Consider the following 18,092-nt stretch of genomic DNA (forward strand, 5'->3'; position numbering starts at 1 on the left):
TCGAAAGTTTGCCCGTAGACATATACAATCCGGACTTAATAAATCCTTCTATAAACTCGACATTGGGCAAAGATTGATAATGTATCTAAACATGTAAAACCAATTCGCTACTGGGAATGTACTATAATCAAATATTTTAAATAAATATATAATTGATCAGTTTTATTGTACTGTTAAAGCGATTTATATATTTTGTCCTTAAAGTCTGTAAAGTTTTTTTAATAAACTTTAAGAGAATTTTTTTAATAGAATGTTTCATGTTTTTTTTTATTCAACAAGAACGGCCAGGCCGTACTGCTGTGGCCGTATTGCTGTGGTTTAAATTATATTATATATGAATACTTTTTTTTTTTAAATTTTATAGCATGATATTTTAGAGCAAATGTCACCCATGTTCCACCACATTTTTGTTTCGTATTTTTTATCTAATCAAGAAACTTTCATTTCATTTTTTTCTTTGTATCATTTCAGATTCATATTCAACCTTGACTTGTGCAGCTCGTCCACAAACGTTCATCCACATAAAATGACACAGCGTAAAAGTAAAGGAGGGACAGCGACGATGCGTGCTGCCATGCTGCTAGCGACGGTTCTATGCATTGCCGTGCTGCCGGTTTGCATCTACAGTCTCGAAAACGGACTCGCCAGAACACCACCCATGGGATGGCTTTCGTGGGAACGCTTCCGCTGCAACACGGACTGCGAAGGTGATCCGGAGAATTGTATCAGGTGAGCCGCTTTAGCACTTCATCTCTCAAAACACAAACTTTCCGTTGAATATGTTTTAGTTTATAATGGAAAAAAATCGTTCATTGATTTCATCTTGCACGATTTAACATTTTATGTTTTGGCCGCGCTAGGCACGAAAATCACACTCATTTAAAGGTGCTTTATAAAAAATAAAATGTAAAGGCCTCATGGCACGTGCTATCGAATGGAAAAGGCAACTTGCAAGTCAATCGGTGCACGATCATCACGCGAGGCTTTTTTCTCGGAAACCCCTTAAGGGCGGTGGCACAGGAACTTTACGGGGCTTCGGCACACCCCAATTCCTTGGTACAAATTAGTTCGCCACCAAGGCAAATATAGCTCAAACGCTGCATAAATAAGAAAGGCCACCCGAGTCGTGTAACAACGGCAAAGTGTTGGATTGCGTTGTGCTATGTTATGCGCCATTACTTACACCACCATTGCAGGATGAGCGCATTTGGTGGATAAACTTTTGTTTTCGTCCAATTTTCTTTGATTGGTTAGTAGTCCACGGAGGACGCGCAGTTAGAAAACATTTTCCAACAATGGAGTCATCGTGGTTTTGTTGCTTTGCACCGTTACAGTTGCGCAATTTCCACGTCCGTGGCCATGAATTTGCGATCAGCTTGCTGGCAGGAGTCGGTCAGTTGCACCGATGATTTACGATGCACAACTTTAGCCCCTCGTGGTGGTGTAGCGCGTTGTGTATACTCAATGGAGGTTTCTATTGACCCACTGCTATCCGCTTCTTTCTATTTCTCTGTGGAAAGTGAAAGTAATTTTGCTAATGTGCAAATTGCGTGTATCGGAATGAATCTTATAGTATTTTCAACTTCAAATTGTCCAATTAAAGTGAGCACAGATGTATATTTCCAATGCAATTGTATTTTTGTTTCTAACTAAATTGTAATTACTTATATCTCACATTGAAAGAGTACTCTTCTTCAGACACTTTGTAGAGCATGAAAAGAGATCTCAAACAAATGTTGCATACTGCGTTCAGACCTTTTAAACTGAATGGTATATTTAGATTACAGAGATTAAATGATCGACCCCCGTAAGGACATATTCTTAAAATCCACAAATAAGTAAATATAAGTACATTGTTCGAGGCTAATAAGATAGGCCATTTTTAACTCTTCTAAAGCCACATCGAATTAGCGATGATAGTTTTTCAGTACAATTTAATCCAAATGTTTGAAGATTGTTCCAAAGTAGTCAGAATACCAAATTAATTCTCTAGAAGACCCTTCCAGCACTACCGATCGGCCACACTTTAGACGGACCCCTTAAGTTGTTTATTTATTATAATATTAGATCGTATGAAATATAGCACAGAAAACGGTAAATTGACACTCAAATGTACAGTGCGTAATGGTCCTGATCGCTGCAAGAGTTCATTAGCTGTCAATGGATGAATTCTGTCATATTGTTTAGTAGCCAAAAGGAATCTAAAAAAAGTTGGAATCAATACGCTAAAATAGACGTCATCACTTTTTTATTACATTGGAAAGATCTATTTAACAGTTTGTTTAGAATTTTAATATTTAATTATTGCCATAATTGTTTCACAATAAATAAAAATGAATTTTTGTGATGGTCAGGTGTACGCTATAAACACAAAATCCAAAGAAATATAGCAATAATCACAAACAAAGGAAGAATATTTGTTTACCAAACCATCCATCAAAGAAACTAACTAACATTCAATCAATCGACTTGATTACTATCCATCCACCGGGATAGATTATTTATGATAAAAACAGGCAACAGATCACATGATCATTTTGCCTCGCAACCAAAAGCAGTCCATCATTCTCCGTTCGATAAGTTTTCCCTTCACCATCCTCCTGCCATGCTGTCAGTAAGCGCCAAACGTGTAAAAAGGGAAAAAAAGGTCACCAGCGTTGTATGGGGATGTGAAACGTTGCCTACCGGATTTAGCATCAGCCTCCGCTAGCGTCACGACAAAACGGTCGCTTCATATTTTGCGTTTCTTTATGACCGCTGCAACACTGTCCGGGCCCGGTAACGTCGCAGTTCGCCTCCGGGATGCAAAATGTGTGTGAAAAACTTCTAAACCATTTTCCGCATTTATGGCTTCTTAAGGCAACCATCAATATGACCGCGCTAAGGTGCTGCAGGCAGATGCAGAAGCGTAATTTAATTTTTATTGATCGATTGTTGCATAAGCTGCTGGGATGAAATGTAAAAGAAAAGGAACGCTCCAGAGAATGTCTTCGTTTGGACCTTTGGATACACACACAAAAAAAAACCTTACCTTCTCGTGGGTTAACATTTATGCGTGTTTAAATCGATGCAATTGCTCGGCATAATACTTTGTGCACGATTCGCGGGTAATGGAAATCCCGAAAAAAGTAACACACTTTAAGGTCCATTGTTGGGCAGCATCTTTCACTCGCACTAGAAGGAGTGCCTCCCACTCTCCCCGTCCGGGTTTCGTGCGAGCAGGGGCCCAACATTCCCAACAGCTGTGACCTTTCTCACCACCCTTACGTAACGACTTCTTGGCGCACACGTTCCGGTTGCGTTACAAATCGCACGCAAACACAAACCGAAAAGCGTTCTTCCCGCGGCAGCCCCCTGGTACGATAAATGGACTGAGAATCGTGCCAATCGTGTTCGCTTGTAAGCTTCTGGCCAGATCAATAAATCAGATCAACCTTCCAAACGATGCCGGGCTGAAGCCACCAACGCTCACGTGTGTCGTAAGGCGGATTTGAGTGTCACAAACATTACGAAAGCTTCGGCAGACAATTATTCTGACCCGTAGCCGAAGCTTCGTTGCCCAACCTGGACGTGTGTTTGCATTACAAAACGATGTATGTCCGGACGCGCTGCTCCAGTTTAACCATCACATGTTGCAGTCAAACCAACATCATTCATAAAACTCACTCAACTGACAAACTAAAGCGTGATGGGGGTCATCGCATCCAAATTGATGAGCATTGTGATGCCAATTAAAACACCAGGGAATGATGTTATTGGTACACCAAGCTAAGGAGAAACATTAGGATGTAGCTCAAAATACTCTACTTGAGCAAAAGATAGACAAAACAAACAAATACCTCAAGATGAATTTAGAATAAGTGGTATAAGTTAGCCGGTGGACACAACAGGACCAGTCCAAAATGCCATCCCAACCAATCTCCCGTAGCAAAGACTGACTCTTCAGCAACGTGGTAAAAATTAACTCTAGTAAGCCAGAAATGATTAAATCTCGGGTTGAAGATTAACGAGGCAAAATCCAAGCTGAGGATGGCGGTCCTGTTTACACATTCTAACTTACGCAGTCGAAGTCGTCCAAAATTTCACCTATTTTCGGTCAAAAGTCAGCACCGCCAACAACATTGATGTTGAGTTACGCGCTATGGTGCTGGCTCCCAATCGGTCTTTCTATAGTTTGAGCAAACTCCATTCAAAACAATTGTCGCGACGAACTTATATAGTTACAGTACTCACATTCGCCTTTGAGTCTTGGGCTTTATCCAAAACTGAAGAAACCCTCTTGGACTCGTTCGAGAGGAAGATGCTCAGAAGGATTTTTGGCCCTGTATGTGTGGAAGGACAATGGAGGAGCTGCTACAATGACGAATTCTATTAGCTGTACGGTACGAACTTACTGTCGTACAGCGGATTAGACTCGCCAGGCTGCGGTGGGCTGGTCACGTCATGAGAATGACACCGGACGACCCAACCCGTAAAGTCTTTTTATGTCGTCTACATGGACAGTGGAGGCGTGGCAGGCCCAAATTACAGATTCCTTAAGCTCATCTGCTCCGCATACTCGCTTGCTAAGCAATATCTAATTATTGTTATACGATTTCAAGCTTTCCCTATATCGCTCCCACTCTTCCACATAATATCTCAGTAATGTCATGATAACTTGTAGCGGGAATACAAGACTTCCCCGAAACAATGCCGCTTATGCAGCAATTTAGATTTGTGACGCGCATTCTACCCACTGATCGATTGGTTCGTGAGATGGTAGCACCGAATCGATCACCACCCCATGGTCACGTTTTCACCGGATTTTGCCACTCACTTGGCAACTTGAGCTGAAGTCTCCCGCTTGAGGTACGACATCCGCGCACCGCCTGGGCACGAATTCTGGACGCAAATACCATTTTATTGGGTCCTTTCCAATTTCTCAACATAAGACGAGAGATGGGGAGGGAATCGCAGTTTGCAACAAACTTTATAATTGAAGTCATCTAACGACTCGCATCCTCCCGCGTATACGTTCTGAGCTCTGCCAAGATGTGGCAAGATTACGTGTGCTGTTCCGATTATTCGGTGCTCCGTGCATGTCTGCTTGATTGACCCCAGCTTGCGGCAGGCGTGGGTTGCCCTGACGGAAGATAATTGCTTCCTCGGACATTCACCGGGACGCATCGGGACACCCGCTGCCGCTGGGTGATCGAACGCGCCAACAGGCATCGAGAAACCCTTACGTAGCGAGGGCTTTAGGAAATGGTCGCTCATTTGCATAATGAGCATAATTATCGGCCCCAGTCCGTGTGTATGTTACCATCGCCGTTTTCTCTAACGTTTCCTTCCATCGGAACGTGAACGGTTTCGTGTTCGTGCGCGATCGTACTCATGTCAATTAAATTTAACAATTTTTTATCACCACCGAAATGGTCACCAGCGCACGAACACCTTCCCGGTGACAATCTTCACAGCATCGGGGGTGAGTTTTGCATGCGCCAATGCAACTGTCGATCGGACAGGAAACAGTGGAGAGAGAGAGGCGACCGATGTGTAAACATGCGTTCCTCACGCGATGAAGTGTTTATGTTTGGGAAGAGTTATTGCCCGGTTCAACAGCGGGTTGACAACACACTAGACGCTACCAAAGTACCCAAACGTGCCCGAGGATCGTTGAGAAATGCTCCACGCTGGAAACCCCGAATGGGATGGGATAAATTCACTTGAGTCACCATCATTTAAATTAGATCAAGATCTGCTAGAAAGCAAGGAAGTACATGTTTGAAGGGACCATTTACTGTAAATGCTTGACCTACAAAGGCCGAAGAGGTCGCATTCATCTATATCATCCATAAAATGTTACTCTTATTTCAAAGAATTTTAATTCACACAGTTAAACATACAAAAAAGATGTTGGCCTTCGGTTCATAAATCAATTTCTGATCAGCAAAAGGTAGCGGATGAAAAAATTCAAAAGCAACAGCACGTTTTCAACACTTTTTATTAATTTATGATCCAACCTTTGGAAGATTGCTTGAGGTTTTACGTTGTTCAGGACAACTTGAAACCAAAACTATACCAGAGCCATAATTTTGTGTGTTTAATGCTAAAACTAAACACCTTAAATCATTCGCACATCGCCAAAGGGTATATTTAATTAGCTCACAGACGTATCTCAATGTCCATAGAAACAACCTACCTAACCTAAGCACTTCCAATTCCAATATTTCGATCCACCTTCCTTTGGATGGGAACGTTCATCTAACCAAACAAAAAAAAAGCATGTCAAATCTTCTTTAACAAGGACGTACAAGGCCCTCCTTTTATGCCGGTCGTTTCATCATAATCCATCGACGAGCACTATTTAAAACTCGGCACCACCACGAAGCTGTTTTCTTTTCAAAACGCTTCAGCAGGTTCGATCGCTTCGATTGTTTTGCGAGCCAATCCCTTAAGGCCATGCCGATAACGACGACCCGCCACGACGCTATTGGAAGCAAGGTGCCGTGGATAAATTGAATATAACAATATTGCTCATTCTCAATGGATTATTAACCCCTTGCTTTGTGTCGTTGTGATCACGGTGAGATGATGCCAATCTCCTTCCCAAGCACCTTCGGGAAATAGGGATGATCCGCTAAGCCCCTCGCTAACGCGCGAAGTACTATCGTGTCGATCGATCAAACGCTTCTTGGTCCGCAGTCCGCGCTTAATCGTACCGCAGCGCTTCTGCTGGATGTTGCTTACGGGCATCCATGTCAAGTCATGTCCTCTTCCAAGATCGTGTCATTTGCAAGATTTTAACACGAACATGGATAGAAGATCGAGTGGATTGTGCTGCGGTCACTGCATTTAGGTTAAACTGGGTCATCGATTCTACGTCGCCAATGGATGGTGGGTTGTGTCGTACTGTCCACTATGGGCACTATGTGTGTTTGTTATTCTCTCGAAGCTGCACTCGAATAAAGGCAGCAGCGGGATAGAGGAAAATCAATTGGATTGGTGTATAACACACAGAATAGGTTAGTTGACCTACAGTGTAGCTAATCGCCGTGAGGTGAGCGACTGATGTGGATCCCGGAAATCACGAACCGCCAACACTCTCTTGGTAATGTGAACGAATGCCGTAGGCAGGTCACAAATCATCAGAAGATTCCTGTGCACCTTTGGCTCACTTCACATTTGCATGTTGCGTGACTCGACTTTACGGTTCTACAATGTCATAGACAAAGTTGAAATCAGTTGCTCCTGGTTTGGAAAAAGATGGGGATCGCCCTCAAAACGTGCTCAGTACAAGATACTTCTTGCCAAATAAAAGAAAAACATTCTAAAGGTTTATTTGCTCAATTAAATTAGCCGATATTTAGCATAATTGTGAATTATTCTTCTCTAAAACATCTTGTTTTGCGTTCGTTTCAGTGAACACCTTTTCCGTACGATGGCCGACCTGGTGGTGAGCGAAGGATACGCTGCCGTTGGCTACGAGTACATCAATGTCGACGACTGTTGGTTGGAGAAATCACGCGGACCGCGCGGTGAACTGGTCGCTGATCGACGTCGCTTCCCGAGTGGCATGAAGTCGCTGGCCAACTACGTGCACACGAAAGGTCTTAAGTTCGGTATCTACGAAGACTACGGAAATTACACGTGTGCCGGATATCCAGGCATTCTCGGTTTCTCCGCCAACGATGCGGCCCAGTTTGCGTCGTGGGATGTGGACTACGTCAAGCTGGACGGTTGCTACTCTCTGCCGATTGACATGGATCATGGCTATCCGGAATTTGGACGTAATCTGAATGCTACCGGGCGTCCGATGATCTACTCGTGCAGCTGGCCAGTTTATCAGATTTATGCAGGCATGAATGTGGGTTGTCGATAGAGGTTTCCAAGAAATTTGTCACATGAAGAAGTTTCTAATAATGTATTTCGTTTGTTCACCCTGTCGCAGCCCAACTACTCGTCAATTATTCAGCATTGTAATTTGTGGCGTAACTACGACGACATTCAAGATTCCTGGGCGTCACTGGAGAGCATTATCGATTATTATGGCAACAATCAGGATGCGATCATACCGAATGCTGGACCCGGCCATTGGAACGATCCGGACATGGTAATGACTCATCGAACGTTTGTATGTTAGATATACTACTATAATTTCCTTTCGCTACAGCTGATTATCGGAAACTTTGGACTCAGCTACGAACAGTCCAAGACGCAGATGGCGCTCTGGGCTATAATGGCCGCTCCGCTCATGATGTCGGTTGATCTGCGTACGATCCGGCCAGAGTTTAAAGCGATTCTACAGAACCGCAAGATCATTGCGGTCGATCAAGATCCACTCGGTATCCAGGGGCGAAGAATTTATAAGGTAAGAAAATCTCACATCACAAATCCATTACGGTTTAACGGTACAATATTTATTATTGCCACACCTCCTGCAACAGCACAAGGGCATCGAGATCTGGTCCCGACCGATCACTCCCATCTACCAGACGTACTACTCGTACGCGATCGCCTTTGTTAACCGGCGAACAGACGGTACACCATCGGACGTGGCCGTGACCCTACGCGAGCTGGGTCTTATTTCCCCCACGGGCTACAGGGTTGAGGTATGACAAATCGCTTATCAAACCAAATCACTTTGGTGCATTATAATAACGTTACGCGCCTCGTTTTAGGACCTGTACGAGGAAGTCGACTACGGAGTGCTGAGCCCACAGACGAAGATTAAGGTGAAGGTGAACCCATCCGGTGTGGTGATACTACGGGCCGATGTTCAGCCGGAGCGTTTCTCCAAGAGACCGTACAATCCCATCTTCTATCGCTATCCTAACTAAACCATTCGTAGTGGTGTTCAAACGGCGGGTCAAAGAACCTCATTCTGTGCTGTACGTAAAGTTTGACAGCGTACTAAAGATGTCCGGGACATTCGGAACCACTATCTAGACCCTTTCTTGTAGCAACAATACCCATACACATACACATCTCCATCAGGCGAAAATTCAACATGTTTCAGTGCATTAAAACATGGAACTATTCGATAGTGATGTAAGAAATACAGGAACAATTCTTTAAGGATAGTTTATCACGAGCAGCAGCAAGCAGAAACAATCATGTGCCAGTTTTGATGGAAAAACAGTTAATAGCAAACACTTACATTTTCCTTTACGCACACAAACTGACAACACACAACTATAAAAGGGAAAACAACAATCGACAATAGCGATCACACAGAGAAATGGCTTTTATTTGCAGTCCTCTGGCACTGTTTGCTGTTAGCGTAGGATCCGAGTGTTAACTAGCTAGAAATGCATATGCATACTTGCACTGCAAACCAACGCGTTCCGCCAGCAGCCAAAACCAAATGGTGCTCTCATACAAAACGTGTGCTTTCTTGCTAACGAGCCTGTTTTCGGGTGCTCTTTGGGCGAAGTTGAAGCGCCACAGTGATATGATTACGTTACGTAACGGTTTGTAAAAGAAAACGAGTTTTTATACCCTCCCCTTCCGGGATAGAAGAAACCACCACACAACGATTGGCTAGAAGTTCTTAGCTATTCGTCTACCTTGCCTAAACCCCAGACCGATCCCGATTGGTGTGGGGTTTTCCATCCGAATCCGTGGTGTATGATCTTGGTACGTGCATAAGGTTAGGTTTGTACATTGTATAATTTATGATACGGGACAGTCCCGGGGCAGTGAGTGTGTGATGTCCTTGTTTTTTTTTATTTCTTTAATAGTTTCCAAAACCAATTATTGACTAAATCAATTTGAGATAATAAATAAATGAATAAAATCGATACGAAACAGAACTACACGATGATGGACTTTCATAATAAATGAATTTGATTATCAACAGTATGATGTTTTGAGAACGTAAATTAACAAATAAATGCGAGAACATTCAATTCACGATATTTGTCCGTTTTTAGTATAGTAAACCAGTACAAGATAGGCAAGATCACGTTGAAAAGAAGAAAGGTAATAAGAAATTCTAGAATCAAAAAAAATGTAGTAAATATTCTACTCGTTTTTACATTTTTATACTCTGCGTCAATCGATAAACTACAACAGGTTTCCAAATTATTTACATTTGAAGATTATTTAGAATTCAACAATGTGGTGTGTAAATACACTATGTATGTTACAATTTAGCATATCTTCCTTCAACTCATCTCAAGCATGTGGTAAAGAGTATCCGTAATTATATGGATAACTTGTTGAAAATACGGTGAAGTAACATTCAACTCACATTGTTAACATATTTTTTACTTCAGCAAAATTTTGCTTTAGTTCTACTACATTTCTGAAATGTGTTTTCATTAGCATTTTAAAAATTGCTCTACGGTTAATTTGTAAACAAACGTATTTGCTATTTTTGCGTTCAGTTAACTGACAAACATATCGTTTTGTAGATTTTTAACAAAGTAGCTTAATTTTTTTTTTACATTAATCTAAAGAAAACAATCATTTGAAGCGCCTTAAAGTCATAAACTATTTATGAACTAAATTCTACAACAAAACTTTACTATCTTTCTCACATTTTATGTAACTTTTTTTTAAATTCTCTTACATAGCAGCGTAACTTATCTGCGTTATTCCCTGAAGTAAATGAACGCCGAAGAACGAGTTCTTTTTAATATCTTACAAGGCGTAATGTAACGCGATCGCTGCAGTTAGCTGGCCGTACTCGTATGCAACGCAACCAAAGTCCATCTATTGAACTCATCTACCAACGCAAAACACACCCTCGGTCGGGTTGCACCCGGCAGACCGTAATGCGATGGAGACGGAGAGTAATGTTTATTTAATCAGCTGACCCGTCCCCACTCGCTGGATGCTGGAACTGCATCCAGAGTGAGCAGCGCGAGTTCTGGCTCCGTTCCAAAGTACAATCCGTGCGGTTAGAGCCGTGCAATTTCCTCGTGAAAGGAACAACTCGTGGCGAACGGAAAACGCGTTCATTACCAATTGTTTACCAAGCACCTTCGAACGAAATCGGATTATTGTCATGCCAAGGATTGTATGAAATTGAAGTCTTCTTGCCTTCTGATTTGAATTCCCAACTTTTGCATTTAACCAGATCTTAGCAATAGCAGTATCATCAGTCACTGAAATGTGAATTGTAGATCATTGAACACTGCCTTCAGTCGCTCATACACGACGCTTCCCAGATGCTTATCTACGGTGCATCTGGTTGGGTTTTTTTTTTCCTAGAGGTAAAGCATATGTTTCCAACACGTGCATCGCAAGCCTTTGAGTACCTTTTTGCTACACAAACAGAACCAAACAGCAACGACAATCAAATGTCGCCTGCAAAAAGCTCTCACTATCACCAGGCGTGGATTGATGTCGTTTTGTACAAGATAAGACAATTTTGCTTGCATTGACCCTGACAGGGTTTATTGTAAACGTTGCGTCAACTATACGTCTGTTCTAAACTCATCCCAAAATTCAACCCTAATTATTGTACTACAGTATTACACCAAACTTGCTTAATTAATTAATTAATTAATTAATTGGTTATTGTGTCCTTTTTTCTGTAATATTAGAATTATTAGTCTTCAATTCTGTATTGTTGTTTACTCCTTCTACTCTCTTCTTTCTTTCTTTTCCTTACCTACTTTTCGCTTTTTTTGTTTACTTAGTTATTTATTGACTGTGTTATGATGCTTTTGACCATACTTACATTATGCTTATATTATCTTGTACGCTTTTATGTACTTACCACGTTCTGGTTTCGTATTTCCAACTTCGTTTCTGTAGTTTACTTTACATATTTTTTAATCTATTTAAAAACCAGACATGTGTTTCTTTTATTTGTTTTTGTGTTTGCTGTAGCTTTCCAATCACACACTCACGATCTACAAAGCATAACCTGTACCCTTGCCGGATGCAGTTATCACCTTCACGTATACACAATTATCACTCTTCTGGTTTCTGTTTGCACAAAATCGTACGAAATAAAGTAGAACAGCCGTGGACTGGCAAACGGCTGGACAGATTGGTTCCAGAAGCGTAAAGGCAAATAAAACCTTCCTGTACTAAGTGAGAGGGCAAACCTGGTTAATTGCTATGCAAAGAGTTCTAACAGTTGACAAACCTTTTCATTGGTGAGTTGTGAAATTAGCCAGGTGTTTTGTTTCGCAACCTGTTATCATCGAACGACACGATAATAGTTATTCAACTGTACCGCTAACTGGATATTGCGGCCTCATACGGACATGAGCCACATTGTTGCTAAGCTCAAAGTGTTAGCAAACATGTCAAGTGCATTTGACAGTAAGTGAAAATATTTTAAAATGTTATATTTTAATTCCAAGATACCTGAATCTTGTTTATATATTAGTACAATCAATATGTTTTAGTAAATGAAACGTTTTTATTCCCTCAACAACCATGCACATCACTTTTGCACCAACCTAATGCACATATTGTTGTGGCTTGTATCCAACAGCATCTACCCATGCGTCAAGTGAGCGTATTTATTTCATAATACAATTAGCAACAGGTCGCTCACATTTCCATCATAAACTACACAATTCGTGTTGTCGTGCGGCAAAACCGAGCCCCCGGGACCGGTTTGACTATCTGCGACTTAATTCGTCTCCGATTACTCTACGAACCGCAAATGAGTTGTGTTGTCTATCGTGCGATAATTGTTAAAGTGATTATTATTTACATTCGCTGCGTATTGAAGATCTACAAAAGTGGTTTTTTTATACTTGACGATAACGATATTTGAAGAAAATACATTCATGAATTTCAAAATTGAGTTTATCAGTAACCCGCACTCGGCACGAAAGCACCCTTATCAGACGCGGCAAGAAATTGTTGTTCAGCGAGAGCAAAACAAATAAATGTATATTTAGCTGTAACGAGATCATCTACCAGAAAACCAGAGCAAATGTGGGAAGAATAAACGTTTCCGTGAGGTTTAATTTTTCTGGTCCAACGATAACAAAACGCGTCAGCAGCAGGAGGAGTGTCCCATCATGACGTAAGCATTTGTTTTAAGCAAAACGCGTCGTCTTTTACAATGGCACCAATGGCGTTCTATCGAACAGAAAGCACTGTATTTATATCGGTGGTAAAAATATCTTTAAGACATGCTACCGCACAGAAACGATTTCTTGAACGTTTTATCAAGCGTTATCTCATCCGTACATGAGCATCCCATGAATATTTAACTAGATGCTAGGTTCATTCTTATCACGAACATTTGAGGCAAACTGTCTGGAATTGTCTAGACTGGTTGGCGACCAAATGGCGAGCATGGTTCAAGATATAAGCTGTACCACACTGCACGGTTGATTAAAATGACCTCGTCCGGTGAGTTTCAATTTTCGTCGATTAAAGTATTTTGCCCTTTCGCGCACGGTGATGTGTTTTGCACTGACCCAAATGTTTGGAAGTTCATCAACGTACCTCGAACATTCCACATGGTGACTGTGTCCTGAGGGTTGTTTGTTTCCAATAAATAGCCCCATAAATGTCTATGCAATCGCAAAACACTGCGATAGGTAGACTATCTTTGGGGACACTGATAAGACATTTAAGTTTTATTGAGTTGAACAATGCCGTACATTCCGATTACTCTTTGTATATCTCTAGTGATTCCGGAAGAAGCGAAGGAAATCAATAGTTAATCTCTCTATCATATTCGATAACTTTTCTTGAATCTTCGTAGTACGTAGTACGTAGTCGTATGGACTCTGATCGAGAAACCCACAATCTCCCGCGATATCTCTCGTAAAACCCAATTAACCCTGCGCTCGCAATAAAACCGGAAACTACGTAAACAACGCATTGTTCTACTAATGTCCTATGAGCTCACGGCATGTATTTCCACCTTTAATTGGGTCAGACAGTCAAATCACTTAGTGAGACTTGATCGTATGAACTGATCTTGCTTAACGTGATTGCGCGATCTTGCGGGAAAAACTCGAACCAACGTCATACGAAGGGGATTTTTTTTCTTGGGGCTTGATCCTCTAACGGGTTAGTCAATTTGCAATGATCATATGAACGTATGATCGGATAATTAAACATTTTTGTAATTACTTTTTATCACCAAATATAATTGGTATTCCCTTTAGTTAATTAGTGATTTATTAGTAATTAGTAAACTACGGACTGAAACTTGTCGAAAGATTTATTACATAAGAAATTCGTCTACTTTTTTGTGTTGTTAGTATGTCAGATTAATCAAGCTATCAGGTTAATAAGTTTTGTTTGTTTTTTGTTTAATTGCGATTGGGAAAGAAATGTTTTGAAAGCTATACTCTATTTTTGATCTCCCGTATGTTTCACGAGATTGCTGTTGGTAATGAGATCCGGGTCAGATTCTGAGATGGAATCCCTGAACCAGATTATTGTTGGTTAAAGGAATCCTCCAATCTCTAATCTAGAATCCTCCTCTGGATGGAATATCGGATCGAGTCTATCCAGATCTAATTAGTGTTATGCTTAATGAATCGTTTTAGAGGAGTTATACAAATCAGGAATCATCTGTCAAAAGATTCATGAATCCTCAGAGCGCATCATGAGTTTCAGAGGATTCATGAATCTTTTAAATAGACATTCAGATTCATTTATTCAGTTCAAAGATCTGATTCATTTGAATCTGATTCTGAGTAACCCATCACTAGCTCACAATCTAAAATGTTTTGACTATATCCCGGTGTTCGGGTCAAGAGTTTAGATTCGAAACTTTTTCTCAATGGATTTTAAGCGAAGGACTTTAATAATACAATCCTCAAAAAGAAAATTCCAATCGTTTTGCTTTAGTCACGGGTGAATTCGTCCAAATCCTTTTCACAACAGTGGAAAATTTCTTCCTGCGAAGGCAAACAAAATCCCACCCTGATTGGGAAAGCTGATGTAATGAACCGGCCTACGAACGTCACTAAATCTCAACTTCCGAGAATAATCTAATCTCCGGGTGAAATTGACGATCAACGTTTCAAACATCTCAAGAGCAAGCGTTAGTAAAAAAAAAGAAATCGAGTAAGAAGGAACAATATTGCTTTACTTTCCGTTCCCCTCTGTTGCCTGCCACAATCATTCGCAAACAGGAAAAGTCGGAGTTAACGCACATGACAAGCCCCTCGGGCGGGAACTAGGTCAATGATGCAGCGTAGGTCCTTTTCGAAGAAAAAACAAGCCAAATCAAGGACATGCTGGTTACACCCGTATCGCGTGCTAATATGACCACTTGGGTAACCCCGGGCGCTAGAACTACAGCAACTTACGGTTGGTGGCCGTGTAGTATCGTTGATTTGCATCCGCGTGGCGCGTGAGCGTTTCCTCACCACCCTGAGCCATTTTGGGCTCGTTCGTTGTCGCAATCGGTGCCATGCTGCAAGGACGGTACGGGACGTTTCCAGTTCACTGTGAAACTATCAACAACGGTGGTACAGATTGGCTTATCAGGTCTCGGATCCGCACTAAATTTGACAAACAACACGTCCGGCGATTGTTCTTCCGTCTAAGCTGTATCGATTCAAGTGCAGGAAAAAACTAGAAGAGCGGTGTCTCTCAGACGTGTCCGATATTACTTCCTGCTTCGAGGTTCCACTGACAGCAGGGCAAGTTGAAGGCTCGGCAAGATTGTCTTTTTTATGTTGTTGTTCTACGTTTGTTTCGCACACCACACACGCAGTCACAGCCGGGGCAGCAAGACGCCAAGGACGTGCGTTTGTTTGGATGGAACACTCTAGCACACACCGTATTATGTCCACTATAGAAGCGTCCAAATCACGGAAGTTCCTGACTCACTTTGCAAAGGATATAAAGCGCACTGCAAATCTCTCGCTTTGTTTTGCTTCTTTCTATCCCGACCAGCTGACACAATTGACAATCAAAACAAATGCGCTCGCTCCGATCCGGATCAAAGATGGCTTCAAGAACGCAGCTGTCGCTGGCAATGAGTGAGAGTTCTAGTGGAATGGTTTTATTTTGGAACTTTTTTCTTCCCACCGCACGCAGAAGAACCAATTCCTCGAAGACGCACTGCTTTTCCCTATAGCTCTACACCGCTTTGTTGATATTCTCGGCACTCTTTGGCGGTTCTGCACTTGCAATTGCACCTGGCTGATCGATTAACGCGGGCTTGCTGCAGCTTGTTGCACTCTCTTGTTGTGTTGTCTCACCACGGGCAGGCGCACTACTCACCGAACGTTTTGCACTGCGTGTACTAGCAAGAGCAAAAACATTCGCCCCGTCCGCCAGCAGTGTCTCGCGTTCGCACTATCTTTGTCTGGGCGTTGTAGCTTCTCTTTTTCGCTCTGCCGGTTCGCGCGCCTTCAATCTCGACAACGGCAGCTTTATAATCGCTCTCGGTTTCGAGCACAGTCAATCCACAGCTTTCCCGCTCTATCACACGGTTCCGCAATTAATAATCGATTGTCGTTGACCGCCGGGAAGGTTATTAAACTGTTTTTGTTTTCGTTCTTCTACGCAGAGCACCGCAGATCTGCTGGATGCTGCACCTAGGCCGGGTTGTAGAGCTTCTGTTGGTCGAATCGATCTCGATGAGAAGACGATCTTGATCTCGACGAAACAGGTTCGATGTTTACAGTCGTAGCAGGCGCCGGTAAAATCGCCGCTTCCACTTCACGTTGAAGCCAATTTATTTGTTATCACGCTCACTTGGACAGAGCTTGGATGATAACGCACGTCTACATGCAGGTTTCGTGTAACACGCTCGGTGATTCTGCTCGCCCGGATCGTTCGAATTCGAATCGACGAATCGTGAGGATTTAAGCTCACAATAACAAAACAACCGACACGGAATTGAGACAAGGTGATGCGTTCCGTTCAATCGATCTGTCCGTACGGTTGTTTCCGAAACAACAGATTAAAGCTATATTAAGGCTGACCTTAACCTTACACTTCTGACACTGACACTCTTGTAGGTAACCTAACTTTGCGCTTCTTCTATTCAGTGCTCAGTGAAGTGATCGGAAGAGGTGTGCTCGATCAGTTTTCCCAGATCAAAGCAATCGTGATGGCGGGTACGATGGAATGCCGATAGAGTAGCTGCTTCCGAGCCAGCCTTTCGTCGATTTTTATAAGCCAGCTTAGTATTGTTCACTTTTGCAGATGAGAAACTGTCTTTTGGGAAGTTTTCGAATTCTTCCAGAGTAAAAATTCACCACTAAGGTAGCACGGTAACAAACGATCACTGCACACAGATGAAACACCGCGCTTACTACTATCCGAAAGGGATGGACGTGTCCGCCGCGCAAGGATATTTAAAAATAGTTCTTGACACCGCTTCGCACCGAGCGCACAAATCAAAATGCCGTTCAGCGGCAGATGAAACGTTCGACTTTGCTCCCGCACACTGACCTGCACAGAGTAAAGTAGTGTGTTGCAAGACGACAATGAGACGATGCGAGAACGTGAAGTGTTTCCTTTTTTTTTTTACGCGCCGAACGCAGTTCGTTAACGGACAGCAATAGCAGTCACACTAAACAAGCTTAGATTGGGATTGTGCGCATTCGCATGTGGAGGCCGTCCGAAGAGCATTAGAGCAACGTGTGTATGTTTGTGTCCAAACGCAGAGAAGGTCGCTCGATGCGTGGCATCGTATTGGCGCTGACACCATGGATTTTCCGTGTGATTCCGGGCAAGCGTGATAGCAATGGTCCCGGTAGTATCATGATCAATTCACATGCACAGCAGATTGTGTTGATGTTTTGCGTTGAACTGCAAACAACAACCTCCGGTAGAATGACTCGCGCCTCTTGGAGTGGGCCTAAAGAAAGAATTGCCACGAATATCATTAATACATACTTGCTGTTTCGTCCTCTAAAGCCCTGTAAACCGCTGTCGAGCACCGTCATCTGCCAATCCAATATCATGACCATTCTGGCAGACTCATCAACGTCATCACTTCATATCAAATCGGACATGTGGACGAGCTAAATGGATGTTTCGGACTAACTTGTCCTGTTTTATTCTTATGATAGGACCAACACACCGGAAACAGGCGAGTCTAATACGCCGTACGAAAGTGAGTAGATTGCACAGCTTGTAGAGTTCGTAAAGTTCGTTATCGTAGCGCCTCCTCCATTGTCATTCCACACAAACGTTGTCAAATA

At 42.3% G+C, this 18,092-nt stretch overlaps 2 protein-coding genes across 2 annotated transcripts in view; one reads left to right on the forward strand and one right to left on the reverse strand.

Annotated features, from left to right (window-relative positions):
• Positions 1-15,342, reverse strand: part of LOC128715894 (6-phosphofructo-2-kinase/fructose-2,6-bisphosphatase-like) — a 64,242-nt gene extending 48,900 nt beyond the window's left edge. The window contains exon 1 of the mRNA XM_053810812.1: positions 15,237-15,342. Coding sequence (XP_053666787.1) covers positions 15,237-15,342 — 106 coding nt within the window. The remainder of the gene's footprint in view (positions 1-15,236) is intronic.
• Positions 527-8,819, forward strand: LOC128715895 (alpha-N-acetylgalactosaminidase). Its single transcript, XM_053810813.1, has 6 exons — positions 527-729; positions 7,402-7,846; positions 7,931-8,092; positions 8,153-8,350; positions 8,427-8,591; positions 8,661-8,819. Exons 1-6 carry the CDS (start codon positions 527-529, stop codon positions 8,817-8,819), a joined length of 1,332 nt encoding a protein of 443 aa, XP_053666788.1.
• Positions 15,343-18,092: the final 2,750 nt, after the last annotated feature.

Source organism: Anopheles marshallii, chromosome 3, assembly GCF_943734725.1.
Source record: "Anopheles marshallii chromosome 3, idAnoMarsDA_429_01, whole genome shotgun sequence".
In the NCBI taxonomy this organism is placed as follows: Eukaryota; Metazoa; Arthropoda; class Insecta; order Diptera; family Culicidae; genus Anopheles; species Anopheles marshallii.

Bases quoted from the DNA above. Each gene is read 5' to 3' on its own strand.
- LOC128715895 (XM_053810813.1), top strand. From the start codon at position 527: ATGACACAGCGTAAAAGTAAAGGAGGGACAGCGACGATGCGTGCTGCC. The intron at 730-7,401 runs GTGAGCCGCTTT...CGTTCGTTTCAG, and splicing joins GATCCGGAGAATTGTATCAG to TGAACACCTTTTCCGTACGA. The intron at 8,351-8,426 runs GTAAGAAAATCT...CTCCTGCAACAG, and splicing joins AGGGGCGAAGAATTTATAAG to CACAAGGGCATCGAGATCTG.